The following is a 22,620-nucleotide window of genomic DNA, read 5'->3' as shown; positions in this document are numbered from 1 at the left end:
TACCTTAAGATCAGCAGTTTATATCTACATACACAAATCATACACTGGCTCTATATAGGGGCCATTTGAGTTCTTGCCAGTAGTTCTCCTAGACGCTTGGGAGAAGCTTCAGTTAGCATCTTCTGCTAGATGCCACTAAATTCTACACACGAGATTTTTAACTGTGAAAATTTTTGTTCATTCATCAAATCCTTACCATCGACTCCAAATCTTTAAAGGCGTCTTCTGGAAGAAATGAATTCCAGCCGTCTTCTATGACTTCAAACATTGGCCGGTAGAAGAAAGGGTACATCAAGGAAAGTGAATCAAGTGTGGACAGAGCCTAGAGAGAAATAAAGAATATGTGTTAGTTTAAATATGCAGATGCAGGATTGCCTCTTACTGTATGTAAACACACTTGCCAGCAAAAGTAAAAGTGAAAACCAAATTCACTTGTCTTGCCTTGATATTTTTGCATTTTTTTTCAGCGGTGTGTCTCACGAAGGCCTACTGCTTACAATACAGCACCTGGATGCAAAAGTTTTATAAATCCCCGACCTCACCTGAGAGCTGTGGGGGTACACGCCCATTCATTTTCAGAGCACAGAAATTAAGAAAATTCAGGCAGGGGGAGGAGTCTCTACAGAAAATAATGCTGCCACACACCTCTAATGATGATTGAGTGGGATTACTTTTGTATGAGTCTATATTTTTTTCTTTTTTGGGATGATCCTGCATATTATATCTTTAATCACATGTAGAAATAAATTTGACATTAAAACAGGACAGTTCGTTTCAGATCGTTAAAGTGAATATTTTGCAGCTCTCTTTAATTTACCTCAATAGAGCTGGCGATGTTGAGACACTCCTCCATGCCAGGTATGTCGAGCTGGATCACCCTCAGGTCTTTGCATTTAACTATGATGCTTCCCAGAGACCCCACAAACCTGAAAGAAGAGTCCAAATATGGATTTAAAAAGTAACCTTAAAAATCGTTAAGATGCAACTTTTTTGTGTGGAGGTTGCATCTTCCTCTCATTTTGGGGTTATTAGGAATGCTGCATTTCACCAAAGCACAGCTGGTCCCCACTAGGTGCTCCTAAATATTTATGATGGGTTAATACTGAGAACATATTACCATAATGAATGAATAAAGCCTGTGCTTATATTACATAAGGGTGTCAGGATACTGCATTAATGTGCAATCATTTGTTAGATTGTTTGTGATTTCTTTTTTTTTTTACACCCAATGTTTAATATTCAATAGCATGTACACAGGAAACACTGCAGTGTCAGCAGCCCACAGTTGGACTCAAACTTCCTGTCGTAACAGTTTCAGATCCTCTTCCCACTGGCAAGCCTAAGAGTGCAACAAAAAAAAGGTGAAATGATCTGGTGCATAAAATCATGCACCAAAAAGACAGGTCAAACCGCAAACAGATCTCTGCTTTCACCATTTATTTCACCAAACACATGTCCTGCTCATCTGCTTATATTTTCATTATGGCTTTTATAAAGAGTTCACGCAATGTTTTTTTTTTTACATACAAAGGGGCATATAAATTTTAGATGTCAGTATTTTTTTAATTTAAAAAAATGCCAGCAACACGCATGTCTTTTTAAGAAGTCGCAAAAATTACAATATCAGGGCAAGAAACTGTAAAAACAGAAACGATCACTGGATTTTCATATTTTTATGGCCCTTTAACACATTATGTTGGATGAACACTTTCATGAGAAAAACACATAACCAAATTTAAGCTTAAAATTGCGCTATTTTATCAAAAATATTTTTATTCTATGTGTCTAATTTAAAATTTCGCCAAAATAAACTGTTTGCACCAACTAGCATGCACAATGGTGAAAAACCAAACCAATTCTTTCGTCAACTTTTAACTTTCAAACATAAACGTTGTTGAAGTTTAACTACTCAGTTATGGTGGACACATGGTTGTGCATTTAAGTCACTCAGGAAGGCTCAAGGAAAAAATATTTTTAGCTTCGGAAAGGGTCAATAAACAAAGTCACACCCTAGCCACCGCCTCCCCTGGTAAATGAAGAACAGTCCCTAATGAAAATATAATTTGACAGAGACATTGCCAGAACACAGTTGCGATAAAAGCAGTAAAACTCCCACATTAGATAATAAGAATCTCATCACCTTTTCTCAATGCAGTCAATGTTTGAGTGAAGCAGCCACAGCTCCTCTGTGTTGTCCTGTCTGGAGGACAGAATCAGGTGATGACCAGTCAAACACAGTGTCCCCTCAACAGTGGGCATGAAGGGTCGATGAAGGACAACCCCGTCCACCCTGGGTGTCTTTATCAACTCTGCAAACTCCATGACCGGACCTGAAAAACGACAGCACACAGCTCAGATACAGCAGAGATAAATGATGAGGGTGTTTTCTTTAAAGCATATGGACAACGCCACAGACTAGCTAACGTTACCGCTGCTACGACAGACTAACAAAAACCCCACTGCGCCACTTTTTAAAGTCAGATATCATAAAAGTCTGTGCCATTTAGCATTAAACCAATAAATGCCGCAACAACCCGTCAGATAGATGAAATTAGCTTGATTCAGGAAATGAAGCGGCTAACGTTAGCGAGCTAGCTAACCGTGACAGACGGCAGAATTAGGCCGACATCTTTAAATTCACGTCAAAATGTTAACATCATACATGTAAACATACAGAACAAAGTTTAGGCTTTTTAAGTGACGCGAAAATGAATGCTCGTACAATTACCTGGAAATCTTATCGATATATTTGTAGTTGGGCGAGACTGGTACGGTCACATAAACAAGTCCGACTAGAAACAAGTGACGTGGGAAATTTGACTCAGGACGATTTGCATAGCAAATTCACAAAATCTCTTTTTTTTTTTTTAAAGAAAAATAATTTATTCTGTGCTTTCCAATGATTTTGAACTTTAACTTTATAGTTTAATGTGAGTTTTCCGGGCGTCCAATAGGGTAAAACATATTAGATTATGTAAATATCTCTTTTTAAAATGTTATTATCACCACTGTTTTGATACACATACATGTGTATTTCTAGTTCTCTTTTTAAAGGATTATAAATTGTAAAATATGTGTTGTGTGCTGATGCAATAGCTGTATTTTGGAAAGTAATATCACCATTGAAAATATATTTATTATTGTTGTGATGTCCCTGTGGTGTCATCTGGTAGGAGCAGGGGTGTCTAACCTGTGCTTCCCTTGTTTTGAATAAATAAAAAGTTTAAAAGAAATTATGTACGTAAAAAATTGTAAGTTAATTTCATTCATCCAGGCAGCAAAACGTCAAATGAAAATGAAATCATCCACTGGATTTAATTTGAAGTATTGAGGACTTTTCTTCAATAACTTTAGGTTTTATTTATTTATTTATTTGTTAATTTAACCCTAATTTAAACAGGAATAGGTCTATTGATATAAAAATTGCTTATCATCTCAAGACAGCAGTATTACGAATTTCACATGAAAACCCTACAGGAGAAAGTTACACAAAAAATTTCACAAACAACAACAAACAACAGACTTGTGGTAAACTATCAAAAATAGCAGCATTCTGTTGCCAAATGTGCATTCAGTGGCCTAGTTATTGTAGAGCTGTACTTAAATTCAAGGGGAAAAAAAATCTTACAAAGTTAATTCAAAATCTACAGATTTTCTCTATGGCATGTACACCTTGTATTTTTATACTTTATACTGTTGTAAATGTGAAGGTGGTTTTTTTTTTTTTTTTGGAAAAAAAAAGTATCATCTATACATCTCCTGTTGTATGAATCACCTGACAATATTAAAAAGGGACACTAGGTGGTGACATTGAAGGATTTTTTAAATTTGTGGTTAAGGATTCATCTGCATGGTCCCATAGTTCAATTACACTGTATGATCACAAGGAACAAATTATTATTATGTATTTATTGTTGAAACTGTGTTGCTGTTATTCTTGGCCAGGTCTCTCTTGTAAAAGAGATCCTTGATCTCAATGGAACAAACCTGGTGAAATAAAGGCTAAAATATACAGCATATATATAAATTTGTGTTTGCTATTTTGATAACAAAAGGTGAGTAAATAGGCCCCCAAATCAAAATCAAACTCTTTAGACAGACTGGATAATTTAAAAGCTCTTGGTTATTCTGTCAGACTGCGTATTTGGTGGAAATGATGTGTAAATAACTATTGACAGGCATAAAAACAGGCAGACTAAATCCAATAAAACAGCCAGCAGACATAACAGTTACACAAACAGCCACAAAATGGCAACAACGCCAGGGCTCCTTAGACAATCTAATAAAAGCAAACATAAATTGGCATCCGTAGCGTATATACAGTGTTATTAGATTAAGAGGCAATTGCAGAGAAACACAAGAGTAAAAAAAAGAAAGAAACCTTGGTAGAGGGAATTCAAAGAGAAATCCATCCCTCTTTGGATGGCTGAGGATGGAAAATGAGCCATCTGTAAAAATGCCAATTACAGTAAAATGAACAAAGAGTTTTAAGAGTAATCTAATATTCAGATGTTTGTGAAATGAGTGCAATTAAACAAGTCCAGCTGTCAGCACTTCACGTCGATCCAAATTGACTGTGTAAGTCTAGCAGGGGTTAAAGGGAAGGTCAGTTGGATGACGGATGTGTAGACTGACAGTGTGGGCAGCTTGATGAAGCAGAGGGCAGGCCAGGTAACTTAAAAGAGGGAGGAGCAGCTTATCCAAACAGCTCCGGAGAAAACAACAGAACTGAATCCTGGGAACTTGTCTGAGGGGGAGCAGCCAGCATTGCACACGGTGGGCAGATGCAGACCAGACAAACCCGACTGCAGTATCCTGACGCACGTATGACCGGGTAGGAAGGGACGGACAGGTTAAAGGAGCAGAGCCCTGATGAAGGCAGGCGGTGGTCGAAACACGTTGGCTGTTTTAATGATTTAGTCACTATGATGGAGGATTTTTAATGTAATTCCTCCTTATTTTTCACAATTTTGGAGTGCATGGATTTCCTTCCTGTTTATCAGGTTAAATGACTACTCGTTTATCAATTTGCCCAAAGTATTATTTGTTATCTTGATTTTCTGAAAGAACGTTGACATTTTAAAGGGTAAGTTCGGATTCAATAGTGCAGCGGTAGACCAGCAGCTCCCATGTTCAGCGATGTAAAATTACTGTTCTTGTAAATGCAATCTGGTTCCCCAGAGAGACTAAATATGTTTCACTCTCTGTTCAGTTTCCTGTCAAAAAGGGCTGTCTGTTTGGGAAGTACTGAGCATACGACTGGATGAAAGAGACTTGGATTATACTGCACAAGTTGTGTGAGAGTTTGCAAACAGATGTTTTGATATAGTTTAACTGTTGTGAAACACAGTTCCCAAGACTTAGATTCATCAAGAATTTTTGGATTATGCGTTCACCGGAGGCATGCAAGAAAAACAATGTTTTGCTCACGAATTCATCATAATACGGGGTGAGTCATTGATGTACAAATGGTCATTTGGGGGTTTGAAGTATTCCAGTGACCTGTGGGTGCCTCCTCCACTCTGCTCCCTACTGAGTCCACCTCCTCACACACCTTCCCAGGAAAATTTTCCTAGGTAAAATGAATTGTATTGAGTCTGTAAATGATGTTTTGATAAAGTTTTGCTGTTGTTAAACAAGGACCTATTTCACTTCAAGTCGTCAAAAGTTTTCTCAGTTTTTGGATTTGCCGTGGAGACATGACAGAAAAGCAACATTTTCTTAATGAATTCAACATAACATGGGGTTAGTAATTCATATACAAATGATAATTTGGGGGTTTAAGTATTCCTTTAAAAATTACCATAGCAGTGAATCATGAAGGTTCCCAACAGCTATGATGTACTCCATCAACTCCACCACTTCCCTGTGTTATGAAAATAAAATAATCTCAAGTCAATAAAACACAAAGCTATGCACACACACAGAGAAGTAATAATAAATACAATTTGAGTCTAGAGTAAAAGACCATGAAAGAGTTGGCTCCCCTAATGGCAGCTGGGACTTCATTCGGTAGGAGAAATCTGTTGCCTGAGGACTTTGTCTTTAGTTCTTAGGCGAGCGAAGAGGCCCGCCTGCTGAGATCTTAAAGCACACACCGACCTTGAATGGGAGACTCCCTAAAGAGGTGAACACTTTTGGAGAGGGAAGAAGACGAGCAGATGGCTTGGCAAAGACTAGAGTGGGCCTGTTTGTTTCAGACACATCTTTGTCAGGGCCTTGTGAGTGTTTGTAATGTATTGCAAATCAGCACAGTATTTGCTTCAGTTGCAGCCTGTCTGGGCTTCACAATAGATGGTTTGCTCTGGGCCTCTTCAGCCCACATCATAGAGAAGACATGTACGGACGCCAGAGCTCAATTGAATGTGAAACCTGGCGTTGCTTTACAAACCAAATAACTGCCCTTCCTCTGAGGAAAAGATGCTTTGCTGTGGCGTTTTTTAAGAGGATGGGCTGATAAAAAATAGCTTTCAAAGCACATATTCACTTCACAGCCAGGATACAATAGTGTAACCTAACCTCTATGTTTTATTTAACAGGATGTTTAGACAAATGTGTCGCTGCAGGAGGAGATGATTTACTTTAGCGTCTGTAATAAAAGGTTCAGTAATAAATTGTACATTTTTATGTCAGCAGCTGAATGTTTAAAGAGAGAACACTTGATGAAACACACTTTGCTGGCTGTGCCTCGAAGGAACTCAGGGACAAATATTAATAAACTTGTCAAACACAAAACTACACGTTCCATTAAAAGTTCACTAATAGACCTGAATGTGTAACTGCAACCAACTGTGATCAAGTTCTTTCCAAATCTGAATGCTTGCCGACGTCACACAGATCATATTTTGACATTTCTTGACGAGCTCTGAGCGTGTTGGAACATCGTCTGGCAAATATTAGGGACTGACAGTTTGTGCCCACACACCTACACCATTACTCAGCCAAGTCTTTCATTCAGTTTCTTATTAAGACAATATCTCATCAACCTTCTGTTCTGGACGGTTTGTTTGTTCTGCAGTGTGATGTTATTTTGGGCATGTCCAGTGAATCACAGCGGTCTGTCACAGCAAATAATGATGAATTAAACGTGGGTGCACAAACCAAAATTAGTTGTGTAAGCTCTGTGAAAAACTTCTTTATTTGTTCACTTGAAGCTCCATCAATACCCCCACTGCCTCTAAAAGTTTTTAAAGGGTATTTTGTAACTTGTCAAGCTTATGAAATAAATAGTGGAGTATTAATTAATTAATTTATTTTCACATTTTTATTTGACTGTAGCTGTTTTGGCTGTTGCACTTTTAATACTTACTTTAATTTATTTATTTGTACATTAAAGGTATAGTGTGTAAGATTTAGAGGGATTTAGTGATGTCTAACAGTGAGTATTGCAGATTGCAACCAGCTGAAACTTCTCCCGTGTGTCAAGCGTGAACTTCCAGATAGGATTCCTCCAGTTTTTATTGTTCTGGTGATTTTTGAATTATCCACAGAGATCTCCTTCATCCTGTAGATGAGGACCATATCCCTATGAAGATATCAACAGCTTATTTTAACTTTGCTATATTCAATTTCTGCTAATGTATCCCCCTAAATCCTGCACACCGGACCTGTTCGTAATTGCTTGGTTTGTTCAGTCATGTGTCACCTGAAACAGTTTTGCAACTTGACATTTACAGCTAAAGGGAAAAACTGTGCAAAGTGTAAAAGCTCCTGAAGGATTCATCACTAATTATGTTCTTAGCATTATTTAGCACATATGTTGCACAGGCCACATGTGTGCTGCTGTGAAACATAAGCCTGAGCAATGTGTTTTCCTGTGTGCTTTCATGAAATTTTCATGTTTTGAAAGCTGGTTTCTTTTCTCTTTTTCTTTTTCGCTTTCTTTTGCTTTTTTCTTTAGATTGGTCGATATTCAATTAAAGATAATGTGCTTCTGGTTGCACACTGCTCAGAGGCTCCTCTTCCAATGTGGTTTGAGGTGGCAAGAGAGTTGTTGAGCAGCTTCTTTGGAGAGAAAGTCATCTTGGGTCTCTACAGTAAACAGCTGTTGTTGTTCAGACTGAATGAGGTGACTCTCACCGGTCTGACGTCTTTTCACAGCTCAGGAGTCCTGGCAGAGATTAGACACCACCACAGACTCTGATGCGTCAGTTGGCATAAGGCTTCTGGAGGAACTTTTCACAGTTTCATAATACTCCAGATACTGTCCTCCTCCAGTTTGCATCTTGCTCTGCACAAAGTTGGACATGTCAGAGTTGGACACCTGTTGGAGAATGCCAAGGAATCTCTTGATGCATTGGCACAGATGGACATTAGGGTCCTGGACAGACTGATGAAGGAGGTCTCTGCTGCCATGCCAGAGTCCATAAGAGTTTATACTGAAAACTTTGTTCAGTTTGGACAAGAAGATGATGAACATCTATACAGTTTTCCATCTCTAATTGTTGCTCCTGCAGTGGGGGAATCGGAGGAGGGGGACAAACTGCTAATGTGTGCAATTCCAAAGCTTGTTTGAGGATTTGAAGAAGAAAGCGGCGTACTAGCTCTGTGAAAGTGTGTCATCTCAGGTCTTTGGGCACAAGCCCAGCGACCACAGAGAAACGCAAAAAAACACAAAAGAACCACAAGGAGACCCAAAACAACCAAAAAAGAGACACAAAATTACCTAATAAGGCAAAAATTTAGCCCAAAGAGAAATAAAACCATCACAAAGAAATGCAAAGGAACTACAAAGAGACATAAAACAACTGCAAAAATGGGCAAACAACCACAAAGAGAGACAAAATGACTACAAAGAGACACAGAACAAACACAAGGAGACACAGAATTACTACAAAAAGAAAATCATACAATGTGTAATTAGTGGAGTTTTGATGTGAGTGCAAACCTGATGGATATCATATAAAACAGCATTTCCACCCCTCTTTGAAATGCCTCTACAGTGTAGGTATGCTGATTATCTTCCTGTTTTCAAAGCTCAAGTGATCTCAAGTCAGTTTCTCTTCTGCCTCACTGCAAAATCCACCATGACGAAACTGAGCATACAAAAGAATTCCATCGCTTGTTTTATATGTAAGGTTTTTTTCTGCATTGTGGTGAGTATTTGTAAGGCATAGTGACCTACACACCAAGGTACGGCTTAGCAGCAGCAAGACTCACACAGACTGAAAAAAAACTCCCATAGACTTGTCATCGGCTTCTCGTTGCTGCTTGTATTGATTACACAGTCACACTCTGAAGTGCAAAACATAAAATAGCCTTGCCCACAATGCATCATTGATTCGCTCCACCTGAACACTTCGCTCACAGGAAATGCATTTGAAGTACAGCTGAGTAGAAAGTATTGCTGCTCCCTCCCTCTGCAGGTTCTTTGTCCATGTGTGGAAATCACACACACACTGTCTGATTTATTTAGCCTACGCGCCCCCTACCCGCCTTCATCCTGATCTCTTCCTCAAGAGGCCTCTGAGTTTTTCTCTCTACTCCTGCCTTGTATTCTTTTAAAGTCTGCTTTTATCCTCACCCACTCTCCCACACACACTCATGTTAGGCCTGTGACTTGTTTGTTTAAAATGAATAATGCCTGTTTGTTGCCCTGTAAGGCGATTTGTGACAAATTGGTAAAAAGTGCTTTATAATTTGAGTTGATGTCATCTGATTTGATTAGTTTTTATTGCTGCCAGGCCTTTCTTGCATTAAACTGCCTCCCATCTCCTGTGGATATTAGAGCTGAGTGTGCATCTGGTGTGCTGCTCAAAAAGCACTGTGGAGGCCAAACAGACCTGAGGAAGAGGAGGAAATGAAGGCTACTCAGATGAAACAGGTTTTATGATACCATACTCTCTTATATTCATTCAATCACATTTTCCCCCCAGTTATCTGGCCCGGGGGAACGGCTGTACCCTGATCCTTTTCATGCAGCATCACTGTGACTTTTCCTGCACTTCTATAACAAAGGACTTTTCTCTTCCACTGCTTAACATCCTTGATAGATAAAGAAGAAACAATTCGCCATGACAAATGTTAGTCTCAAAGGTAAACGGAAAAGTATCAGATCTTATACGCTGTATTTGTACCACACATGCTGGGACATATTTTTGCAGATAGTCTTTTTAACCCACTTGGCAGAATAAATGCCAGAATTAAAAATGTTAAAAATACATGGTTTTGTCACCATAATCATGGCTGGGAATGTCCCAACGTCCAGTCAAAAAATAATCTGTTTGGTTGCCACAAACACAGCTGGAAATGTCCAAATGTCTCATTTAAAAATACCCTGTTTGGTTGCCCCTAAACACAAAATGTCCAAACCTCTTGCCAAAAAATACCCGGATTGTTGCCACAAATATGGCTGTAAAAGTCTCAGTGTCTAGTTGTTCATCACAGCTGAAAATGTCAGAACATCTTGTTGAAATAATATTCTTTTTTTTTGCCACCTCAAATATGGCTGGCAATGAAACCTAAGTCTCGATTTTTTTCTGCAACACACACGGCTTGAAATGTCCTGATGTCTAGTTGAAACATATCAATTTCTGTTGACACAAACACAGCTGAAAACATCCCGGTGTCTTGGTCAAAGTTACCCAGTTTTGCTACCCCATAAAAGTCTGGAAAACTCCCAATGTCTTATTAAAACATTCCAAGCTTGATTGGCATAAATACAGCTGGTAATGTGCAAATGTCTCCTCACTTAAATACCCTTTTTGGTCACTAAAAACACGCCTGGTAATGTCCTGACGTCTCGTTAAAAAATACCTGGTTTGGTCACCACAATCACAATTGGAAATGTCCAGACATCTCATTAAAAATACCCAGTTTTGTTGCCACAACCATGACTGCAAACCTTACAACGTCTTATTAAAAAATACCCAGTGCGGTCACCACAAACACGGCAGGAAAATGTCCTGATGTCTCATTAAAACATATCCAATTTTGTCGTCACAAACGTAGCTGGAAATCTCCTAATGTCTCCTTAAAACATGCCCAATTTGGCCATCACAAACAGGGCTGAAAATGCCCCAATGTGTATAAAATGCTCTCATTTTATTCTGGTAACTGGGATCGTAATTTGTGATAACTTTCAATAAAACCTAAAAAGAAAAACTAGATTTATTGTAATTGTGATCATATGCTGTAAACTAGACACAAAACGTGTTTTTGATGTATTGCAAGGCATACCAATGTGATGTATGAAAACATATGGGTGTTTTGGTGTGAAACCAGAGAAGACCTGGTCCAATGATCCCAATCAGAAATAATTAAGTGAGTTAATGTAGCTCTGGGCTCCTTCTCACTGCTCCAGTGGTGTCTCTTACCCTGGCAGAGCACAAAGAGAGAAAAGCATGCAAACTGGTCATGCTTCTCCTCTCTGTAATGTGTTGACATTTTGCTCCAACGTGATTTGTCATTAGTCACAAGACCAGCAGAGGTAAACATAATGATAATATTAAAGTCTCTCTCCGCTCAAAAACATGTTGTGCCTAATGTTACACTTGGATATTTGAACTTCGCTGTGCAGAATGATCTATGTGCAGTTGGATGGTGAAATGCTGTTTTCATTTTTATCTCCTGACTTATAAAACAAAAAAATTGTGAATTTAATTTAGATTTTTTCATTATTGGAGGAGTGGCTATATTGCAGATATATGTAGATATATGGCATTGTGTGTTTCTGCAAACCACAAATACATTACATTTGTAAATTTTATACATATCATATCAATGTTTCTAAAGTGACGAATGGTGGATGGTGTGTCAACTATAAGCGAGACACCTGCCATGCTGCAAACCACTATTAGAGATTCAAAACATTATCACTGAGTGTCCAGCGTTTTTTTTTTTTTTGGCAACAAACATGGGTGTTTTTTCCAGCTGGAACAGTACCAGGACAAGAATTTTTTTTCTTTTTTTTTTAACTGAGACATCGCTGCCTTTCAAATGGGATTGTGCCCCCAAAACTGGTTATTTTAAGCTAGACATGATCTTTTTCTAACCATAACCAAGTGGTATTTGTGCCTAAAGTTAACCACACATTAACCACAGTACTTATATACAAATACAGTACTGTGACTTGAGTATGAGTTGTCTGTGTCTGCAAATCAGCTTGTCTCAAATTGCCACTTGGGTAGCATTAAAGCGGAGCACCACCTAAATTAAGAATTTCAATGTGTTATATCTATGGCCCGATCAATATTTGTGAACATGAGCTACTCTCTCTCAAAAACAGAAACCAGAGAAGTAAACAAGAGAAGTAAAAGAGTTTTATTCAACTGTAGTGTTCTCAGTTGTGAAACAGAAAATGTACCCAGAACATTTCCCTGTCTGTCATCTAGAACATTTTTCCCTGTTCATTGTCAATGGAGCTGCTCCAAACTTTATAGTTGATGACATCACAAATTTGAGTTTTAGCCAGTGGCGGCGTGTGCCATAGGTGATACTGGCAGCCGCCTAGGGCACAGTCTCAAAGGAGGGCACCACAATTGCACCCAGAAAAAAAAAAGTTCAAGTGAGTAATCACATTCTAAATAATGTACATTGTTTCATAAACGTGTTAGAGCCGCCCCTGACTTTAGCACTCAACTTTTTAGATTTGGGAGTCAGTTGTTAAGTAATAGTTTGGGATCATCTTAGATTATAGGAATAATGTGTATACAGTTTGAAAATGACCTTAGTTTCCTTGTAAGTATTTTTGAAATGAATCTTAAGCCTTGAGGGTGAAACAAGTGGTGACATTTGACCCAGTCTTCACTTCCTCAAAGGGCTAACAGTTAAGACTGAGTTTAGGGGTTAACAACAGAACTAGGTTTAGGGTTTAGAAATTGCATTTGTCAATGAGGGCCCTCAGAGAGACACTTGGAGAGAACTGTTGTAGGTTTCAGCACTGGATAGCTCCCATCAAATCCGGCATCTAAACAGGCAAGCAGAGGAGAGAAGCGAGGGACCGGGGGAGGGAGGGGGGACATGATCCAATCAATCTCACACTGGATAATGACCCTGCATGGCAGTTCTGTGGGCATAGTCTAATCACGGTGTTGTTGAGCCTGCAGCTGGACTCACCGGCTCTTTGCTCGCACGTGCTACCAGAGGGGGAAAAGCATCACTTTTCAGCACATGCTAAACGCCTTGGCTGCTGCTGACAAAAAAAAAAAGCTGCAGAAAGGAAAGAAACCCCAACATGTCTCTTAGCAACCATTCCAGAGATCTATAGATTCACCTATAGATCAATTATGTCTTTTACCCAGAGGATGGTGTGTAGACGCTGCCTATAGCATCCTCTCTTGTCATGCCACAGGCATTCTTTCAACATTAACTTTCAATTGTTTGCTGACATGTACAGGTAGAAATGTCTATTCCCTTTAATACCACAAGCATAATGACAATATGATATAGGGACATTACATAATACTAAAACGCATTGGTATAGATTTTAGAGGGGTAGGGTGTTTTTTAGCTACTCGTCACTATGTTTTCTGCTGCTTTTCAGCTCACAGAAGCAGCTGTTTTTCCATTGACTATTCAGCAACCAAATGTAAGTGTTTTAAGGGACCTGTTGATGTGTTTCTTGTGGCTTTTGAGCCTCCAAATATGTGTTTTTTTTTAGCAACCACTTGCTGTTTAGCACCCAAACATGGGTACTTTTAGGGACCTGTCGTGTTTCCTGAGGCTTTTTAGCCACCAAACATAGCTTTATTATTCTGTTTTAATCTATTCATCCGTTTTCATCCATATTCTATCCATTTTTTGTAACTTTCTCTTTATATTTAATGTTTAATTCCTGTACATTGAGATCAAAGCTAATCAGAGTCAAATTCCTTGTTTGTGTAAGCATACTTGGCCAATAAAGCTGACTCTGATTCTATTTTTCGGGACTATTGCTGTGATTCCTGTGGCTTTTCTGCCCCAAACATGGATGTATTTAAGCGACCCATGGCTGTTTTTACAACGGCTTTTCAGCATCCCCACATTTGTGATTTTACGGACCTGACACTGTAGTTTCTGAAGCTTTTCAGCTTCCAGATGTGGATGGTTTTTAGCAACCAGTCACTGTTTTTTTAGCAACCTGTGTTTTTCAAGCAACTTTTCAGCACCTAAACGTGGGTGTTTTTAGGGACCAGTTGCTGTGTTTCCTGCAGCTTTATGGGCCCCAAATGTGTGTGTTTTTAGCGATTGGTGGCTGTCATTTAAGCCACCTTTCAGTATCCAAACATGGGTGTTTTTAAGGACCTGTCACTGTGTTTCTTTTTGCTTTTTAGCCTACAAACATGGGTATTTTTATGGACCTGTCACTGTGTTTCCTGTGACTTTTCTGCTTTTTGCTTAATAGTATCTGATGGAGGACCCCAAAATCCTGTCACATATGTGTTCCCCATAGTATTGAAGCGAAACCTACATCCTTGCTAAAAATAAAAAAAAACACAGTTAGGTAACTACAAACTCGTTTTTGTCAGTTGGAGAGCTTTTGTTTTTGCTCTGCCTTGCCTCCTACAAAAATGACCCCACACTGTGTCACCATGACTGATTCAAGCCTTCAAACAACAGGAAAGACTTCCTTAGGTGGTGGTGAGGCATGTTGCATTACATCATGCAGTCCCCTCCTGCATATTTGGGGGCTTCAAACGAGACACTAGATGGCAACCACGTTGAGAGGGAGAGACGGTGAGTGTGTGCGTGAGAAATAGAGAGGAGAGGGGAGAGAGAGAGGGAGGAAGGGAGGTGGGGGGATGAATAACGTCGGGGTGGGACAGTGGAGGGACGGTCTGCTCATGGCACTCAGCTTGCAGCTGGAGGAGAGCTGCAGAGAGGGGAAACAACTGCGCAGCGGGGAATGAGATTAATGCACAGGTAAAAAAGAAAACCGGACGACCCCAGCTGGATGCATGAGTTCCAAATTAAATTGTTTGAATTTATAGATTAGATTATTTGTTGCCAGGTGGGAATAGATCTGCAGTGAGAGGAGAAAGGAAGACAAGATGTGCTGCGTCCGCGGCGCCACTGGTGCGCTATCTGGGGACAGAGTGAGCGACTGCGACGCGCGGACACCCCGCTTTTAGATGGCTCCAACATTTGGGGTGCAAAACAGGTGTCAGGGAAGTGTCGTCACGAACCCCGGAAGCCGGAGGAGGTGGGAACATCAGAGGGAAAGATGGCAGCGAAATCCGATGGTCGCGGGGTCGTCACCGGTTTCGCCCAGCTGCACAACCTGGACGAGGTGGTGGGGACGGGAGAGGACGACAATCGGAACAGCAGCTCATTCCACATCTGCCACTGCTGCAACACCTCGTCGTGCTACTGGGGCTGCCGGAGCGCCTGCCTGCATTACCTCCGGAGGAAGGGAAAGGGGAAGGGGAGAGATGCGGCGCGGCCACCGCAGGAGGAGCGCCTCTGGCTGGACTGCCTGTGGATCATCCTGGCGCTGCTGGTCTTTTTCTGGGACGTGGGGACTGATTTGTGGCTGGCCATCGACTATTACCACAAGCAGGACTTCCTGTGGTCGGGCTTGACCCTGTTCTTCGTGCTGGTGCCCTCGGTTCTGGTCCAGATCTTGAGCTTCAGGTGGTTTGTGCAGGATTACACTGGGGGCGGACTGGGCTCCGTGGAGGGGCTGAGTAGTCGTAGAGCTACAGCCAGTCTGCAAAGAGACAGGTGCTGCCGCCTCTCTGTCTGGGTCTGGCAGACCATCATTCACATCTTTCAGTTGGGACAAGTGTGGAGGTAAGACAAACTTCAAGTTTTGCCTTTAAAAGAAACAGTAAAAACCTCCAGAGCGCACTGCTCGCAGCTCCTCGCACTCTCTCCATGCACTCTTCTAACCTCCTCCTGACTGTCACCTGGTATAACCCGTTGTTGTGTACATGACTGGGGTGAAAATCAGCACCGTGGTGATGCCATTACGCTGGCCTCACAGTCTCCACCACACATTTACATTTCCAATACATTCAACATAAGCTTTTTGCGATCATTTCCACACTCTGCAGCCAAAAATTTGTCCTATCTAGCTGCACAGAAACTGCACCGCTGTGATTATTTCATCACAGTGCGCCATTGCGCTTGTGTGGGGAGGGAAGAGGGCTATTTGTTCAAAGACGGACAGGTAGTAGCCGAGAGCTTGTGTGTGTGTGTGTGTGTGTGTGTGTGTGTGTGTGTGAGAGAGAGAGAGAGAGAGAGAGAGAGTCTGAGTGTGTCTGAGTGTGTGTCAGGCGCGCCGTTCACATCACAGTGCACACGGTCGCCTCGTTTCACCCGCCTCCCTCCCCGCATCAAATTCTCGCAACTCTGCAACTAGAGGCCAGACGAGCATCTGTTTTCTCGCAAAACTACATCTATCCCCCACAGACATGATGTCATCGATTCCTCTGCGACGTCCCCAAATCTTTTTTTTTTGGCCCGTAAATTGATGCGTCCGGGGAGCCGCGGTGGATGCATAAGGTGCAAGTCTTCGCGCGTAATCTGTGTGACATGTAGCGGCTCTACAGTAGTAGAATTGTGACACTGGTGCGCGCGGCTTATCTACTCCGTTTTCTGTTCGAGCTTTTGAGCAGCGAGTTGTTTTTGGTGCAGACAGACGCAGTGGCTGGCATTTAATGGGGAGAAAAAAAAAGTAACGCATGATGGCTGCTGAGAGAGGACCGCCAGCGGCTGGGAAAAAATGTAAAACAGCACACTGTGAGACTCAGAGGAAGGGGTCACATCATTTCATGCAGCTTTTTTTTTTTTACTCGACGTTTGTGTGTTTTTGAGCATCAAACACTGAGACTGACCACTGATATGTGTTGTGCAGCTGCCTCTGCTCCTCATCAGACAAATTGATTTTCAATGCCATGATTGTGGTGTGGTCTAATGCATGAGAACATTCGCGCTACAGGCTGAATTACTCACATGTAAGAGTAAAATCTGAAGTGAAACTCACTGACCTTTTTTGGGGGAAAAAGCCACAAGCATTACATGGGATACCTTTTCATTTAGTTTTACCTTCCCTTCTCAAAACCTAGTCCAAAAATCAGCCTCAGTTCTTCTCCATGTGGCTGCAAACAGCCTCCATGGTCTCATGTTCAAGTTAAATTTAGTGCATGCCGGTGCATCCCCCTGTCAAGATGGGTTTTCCCAGAATGAGACAATCCACTCTGCATTCCTCATCACTCAGACTCATTTTGAGCCGCACCTGAAGGCTATTACATTGATTAGCTGCACTTGTATTGGCTCAAGTTTATTTACTCCAGTGTGGCTCAATTGATTATTTTTGCTCATGTCTGTAGCTGGGCGAAGATATAGAGAGTGATGGGAATTGTTGCACGGTTGGTCACTGGTTTTGTTGGTGGTTATAGTGGTTAGTATAGGTCTAACCTCTGTTGCACAGATAAGAGAAGCTGGAAAGGATGGAGGAGTGCTGGTGGAAAACAAATTGCAGTTGAGGCACATGACGTCCAAATAGCACATTAGATATTTTTATGTATTATGCCATTGTTGCAGGGGTGTAATTTATTGGGGCGGGGTATAGGGGTATTTTGTATAGGGCTGCCCCTTGAAAGTCGGAGACCCTTCAGCTGACTGAGATTGCCTCAAGTCAAGCAGTTGTTTTTTTTTGTCTGTTTGTGTTTTGCTAGTCTGCATGCAGTGCAGTGTACTTTTGGGGACGTTTTGGTCCCCAGATTTTGCTGCAGAGTGAGCACTCATGACTTGCTGGCTACTCATTCATTCACTCATACATCATTCTTTGTACCCTCTATAAATTCTGAATTTTTTGGTCCACAAATGCAGTGCAGGCAGCACTCATCATACCTTATCAGCTGATTGTGGAGTTTGAGTCGCTTAATTGGATAATTCACCCGTCGATCCAGTCAGAGCAGATAAAACTGAAAAGAAATATATATATATATATATATATATATATATATATATATATATATATATGAATTCTTTTATTTTAGTGTCATGCCACCAAGTGGCTCATCCCCATGTACATATATATATTCAATATATATGTATCGTATAAGTATCGACCTCAGCTCGACCAAGCTACACTAAGAAAGTAAAAAAAAAAAATACAATACAATAAAGGAAAAGGTGCATTGAAACTTGCTTAAAAGGAACTGAAGTAAACATAATGTGTTGGTGTGTATGTTGTGACAGCACTGAGCCTGGGGCGAGGGATCTTTGTCAGGCCACTGTCTCCCTTTGGACATGATCCGCCTGGTTGCTGGTTCGGGGGGTTGAGGGTCAAAAGCTGCTCTTGTCAGCTTAGTGAGAGTTCACAACCTAAGACCCACAGGGCTAACACTTGATATGGAGATTATTAGCCACAGTGAGAGGCCAAACTGCCAAAAGGTAGCATATGTTATCATGTTACAATGAGTTATGGGGCGTGAAGATATTTTTAACAGAATTGTACTTTGCTTATTGTATTTCTGTCATGTGGTGTAATTAATTGTCCAACTCATATCTGGTATTTTGTCATCATGTGGGGAAGAAATGATCATTTTCCAGGACAGTATTTCAAAGCAGCTGCCATTCTCCAGCAGTCTTAATAATATGCCACAGTATCAGTTTGTGAGCTGTTTCTCCTTCATTAATATGAGAAAACAAGACGAAGTGCTGACAGGAGTCAAAAACACAGCTCATCATGTCTCATTACTCAATCCTATTTTCAGTCCCACATTCAATTTGCCGTTTCCCCTCCGAACACCTGAGGACCGAGCCAGCGGCAGAATCGCCGAGCTTGTTTTGCCGTTATCTCCTTGTTAATTGTTGACAGAACAGGAAGGATCCCTCTGTCCCATCTGTAATCCCACTCTGTCACCGGCTCTCCACAGCTCTGTCATGTCGTCCTCCTCACCGCTGCTGACGGTGTCCCCTTAAGCTTTAGAGATTCTGCTCACATACACTCAGGCGCACAGTGGATCACACATACACAGAGGTCTCCTGGCGGTACGATGGACAGCTTAATCAGTGTAAGCCCAAATTAGCGTCTGACTGGAAAAGAACTGCATCCGTCTTTGCCCCCCCAAGGAAATCCACTGAGAAAGTTTTGGAAGCTCTTTGTTGTTGGGAAATCCCAGCAGAATTGGGCAGGGTGTTGTCTTCTTTTTCTTCCCCTTTTAGTTGTCGGTGAAAATATTGAAATAAGCGATTTTCTGTAGCTTCTCACAAACTGAGCAAGATTTCAAGGCTCCACTGGCAACCACTAACCACTGAGCAGTGTGTATTTCAACTTCTCTTCTATAGCCCTGATTTTCTCAGAATAAAAAGGCGTCTATGTGCTGCAGTTTCAAACCAACCTCTACAATCCGTAAATATTTCACTGTGGTTGAACTATATTTAACCTTGATGAGGCCATCAGGGTTGTGTTGGCTTGAGCTGGACAACAGTTTTAACAGAAAGTGGGCATTACAAACTAGATTTATGACTTTTGCAAAAGTGGACACAATTTTCATTGAATTGAGGTTATTGCATCTCCCTGAATGCAGCGCAGGCGGAGCTCTTCCTGAGATCTTTCTTCACACAGCAGCTTGAGGGGTTTTAATCCCAGGGTGGACAATTAATCACCTGATTCGATCAGAGCTGATCAGATCAAAGGATGAGAGGAGCAGCTACCATAGAAGTGAGTGAAAGCAAACTTTTAGACCAAGCACAATGAATGGTTAAGTTTCCCTTTCACTGCACCTGGAGTTCTGCTGCTTTGTTTTTGCCCTGAGTACACTCTGCACAAGGGTTATATGAGATTTTCACGGTACAATAACTGTTAGAAAATATTGCAGTCTCACAGCGTCATCATGAGCGTCATGATATCATTATATTGCAAATGAATAAATATTATTATCAGTTACAATGACCCTGAAAAGAGCGAGAAGGGAAGGGTTAGTTTTGGTTAAACAAACATTTTATTACTATAACTGTAATTTGAAGCCATTTTTATACTGGAAGTATGTATAAACAGTCTCCATTTTAAAAAAAGGTGAGATTCTCTATCCAGTTGCATTTTTTTAATATTGTAGAAAAGCAAATGTACACATGATTAACTGAATGTTTTGTTTATATATATTCAAAAAGCGCTTCTGATGAATGGTCCAACTCCCAAAAACCTGAGATATTTAGGACGCAGTGAGGTCTAATGAAGACTGTTGTGGAAATGCATTGTGGGACATGTAGTATTCAGCATTTTTGGAGCTTGAAAAATTCTAAAAACTAAAGGTCAGAATATCTTGGTCTCTGTTGCTTTGATTTTGAACATGCTTTTTAAAAGTTGTCTATTGTGAGTCCCCGAACTTTATGGAAGCACAACACTAAATTGCTGGAGTGCCCCTTTAAACATATGTACATTCTCAAAACACACATTAGAGAAAGTATCTATGGCAGCACATAGTTTGTCTATTACATCCCTGTCCATTTACCGTTTTAAACCCTGCTGCCCCATTTCAGCCTGGACATCTAGAACCATTTAAATGTCTGTTGATTAGCCTGCTGTGTGGTGAGTCGATAGAACCATAGACCACTTTGCATAGGTCTGAGTGAGGTGGTCCACCTTGGTTTACCCAGATCTTCTTGTAGGTTTAAATACTCAGCAGATATGATGCATTGACTACGACTCAGGAGCTGTCCAGTGCCGAAATTCAGACTCAATCACAGGAAGAGGTTTTAATGCACTTTAGTTGCATTTATAACTTCAAGCAGTCTTGTACTAAATTAAACACACTTGAGCATTGCTGTGTGTGTGTGTGTGTGTGTGTGTGTGTGTGTGTGTGTGTGTGTGCATGAGAGAGTGTAGTGATTCATATAATCTCACTGGGTGTCATACAGTCTCACAGACAAATAAAACTCAATGTTGCGCAGCATCTGAACCACAATGAAGATGATATCTCCAAGATTTGTGTCATGTTTTGATATTCTGATATTAAATATTAGGCTTGTTGTTGTATTCAGTACACATTTGGCCTCTTGTTGTGAATAGTGAAGAGTGGACTTTGGACTTAAATTAAACCTTTAATATTAAATGTAGACTTCATTCTTGACAGTGTATTTGTCAGCAGTGTGAACCAGTAGTAAAATGTTGGGCTTTTGGGTTTGAGTTTGTATCATTTGAGTAACAATGTCAATTTAAATCAATAGAGAGAGTAGATAGGTTTCAGTAGGATTACTGGGAAAATGTTAATTCCTAAACCAGTCACCTTAAAAATACTGGCACATTGCATTTCTGCAAATCACTTATACATGTGTTACTATGTAGTGGATTCATTAAAAATGCATGTTACAACAACACTGTGATTAACATGTGGTTAGGTTTAGTCACAAAAACCTCTTGGTTATGATTAGGAAAATATCATGTTTTGGCATTAAATGCTTTTCATGACACTGTCCTGGCATGAAATACAGCGATGTCGCTGTAAAAAAAAAATACTATTTGACATGAAATGCAAAGATCTCTGCAAAAAACACATCTGCCTTTTGTGGCACTATCCTGGCAGGAAAAAGCAATGTCTAAGTAAAAAACAACAGCCTAGTGTGTCACCATCCCAGCAGGAAACACAGCGATGTGTGACTCAAACACAACCTGTTTTGTTGTTTGATGGTCAAAGGGCTGCAGTGGTCTGCAACTTGGCAGGTATCTTGCCATGTGTCAGGCCACCCCCTGTCCCCTCTACCTCTAGGTGACAAAGTTAGCTCATATACTGCGTCACTTTAGAAACATTGATATTACATTTGCATTTGCATTTGAAAATAGTCATGGTTTGCATAAACTACGATGCCAAAATTTTCTTTTGCCAACTGGGCAGCAATTCGGATTTTTTTCATGTTTTTACATTGTATCCGTGATAGAGTGTGTGAGCTGTGTTATTGCTTGTTTGACAGTGTATAAAAACACCATATATTCCACTTAAGTGCAAAAATGCACTGCGACTAAACTGCTAGTCTTCAATACGTGTAGGGTTAAAAAAAAAGGCCTAATGAAAATAACTAATATGCTTGTAATGTCTTCCTTTCATTCTACAACTAAAAGTGTACATTCAACATGGCTATCGAGGAATTCTCCAGTTCTGCCGGAGCCAAAGAAGTGGGGACTCCCCCCCCTTACAATCATACTAAATGTTTTACCACCACAAATCTGATGCTTGGATTACGCTTTAATCCAGAACAAGAATGGGCTCACCACCGAGCAACACGAAGAAATCGCCTCATGGTTGACATCTGCCTCTGTTTCCGAGCCTGGTAAATATTAATACAGACTGGGAAGGAGTCGACAAAAGCCTCTCTTGGCTGCCTGGGCTGCTTGTAGTTGCCAAAAAAGGTTTGTACATGCAGCGAGGCGAGACGTTGAGATGATACAATGCAACCAGCTGCCCTGTCAAGGAAAAAAAAACAGCTGACGGGGTGAAAGAGGGAAAAGATGAAAGCTGGGATAAATTGGTGACAATCCATATAATTATGTATTGAGAGTTTAAAATGGTGAACGATGGGAACATCTTGTTCCGTCTACAGTCAAAGCATCAGAGTATTTTTGGAGCGAAAGAAGCGAGTGATAGACGGCTGGGCTGCTCATTCAGTGTGCTGGCAGAGCAAATAAATGTGGGAATCTCCTTAAAAAAAATCAACTGTTCAACATTGTTGTGAAGCGATTCAAAAGATGTTTGC

General features: G+C 40.7%; 2 protein-coding genes across 5 annotated transcripts in view; one reads left to right on the top strand and one right to left on the bottom strand.

Annotated features, from left to right (window-relative positions):
* Nucleotides 1-22,620, bottom strand: part of mtmr9 (myotubularin related protein 9) — a 100,134-nt gene that overhangs the window by 11,028 nt on the left and 66,486 nt on the right. For 2 of the 4 annotated variants that reach the window (XM_042504003.2, XM_088089074.1), the window contains exons 6-8: nt 2,141-2,330; nt 818-926; nt 197-322 (exon numbers count right to left, since the gene is read on the bottom strand). In XM_042504003.2, the coding sequence (XP_042359937.1) occupies nt 197-322; nt 818-926; nt 2,141-2,330 (425 nt within the window). Of the gene's footprint in view, nt 1-196; nt 323-817; nt 927-2,140; nt 2,331-2,728; nt 2,836-5,803; nt 5,827-22,620 lie in introns of those variants that run through there. The other 2 variants (XM_088089075.1, XM_042504004.2) reach the window with 2 other exon arrangements.
* xkr6b (XK related 6b) overlaps nt 10,303-22,620 on the top strand; it is a 76,344-nt gene continuing 64,026 nt past the window's right edge. The window contains exon 1 of the mRNA XM_042504005.2: nt 10,303-15,711. Coding sequence (XP_042359939.1) covers nt 15,143-15,711 — 569 coding nt within the window. The 5' untranslated portion in view covers nt 10,303-15,142. The remainder of the gene's footprint in view (nt 15,712-22,620) is intronic.

The sequence above is a fragment of the Plectropomus leopardus genome, chromosome 16 (assembly GCF_026936395.1).
Source record: "Plectropomus leopardus strain MGB_pleo_1.0 chromosome 16, ASM2693639v1, whole genome shotgun sequence".
Classification (NCBI taxonomy): Eukaryota; Metazoa; Chordata; class Actinopteri; order Perciformes; family Serranidae; genus Plectropomus; species Plectropomus leopardus.
Note: the sequence above shows the minus strand (reverse complement) of the source record. Positions and strands in the feature narration are given on the sequence as shown.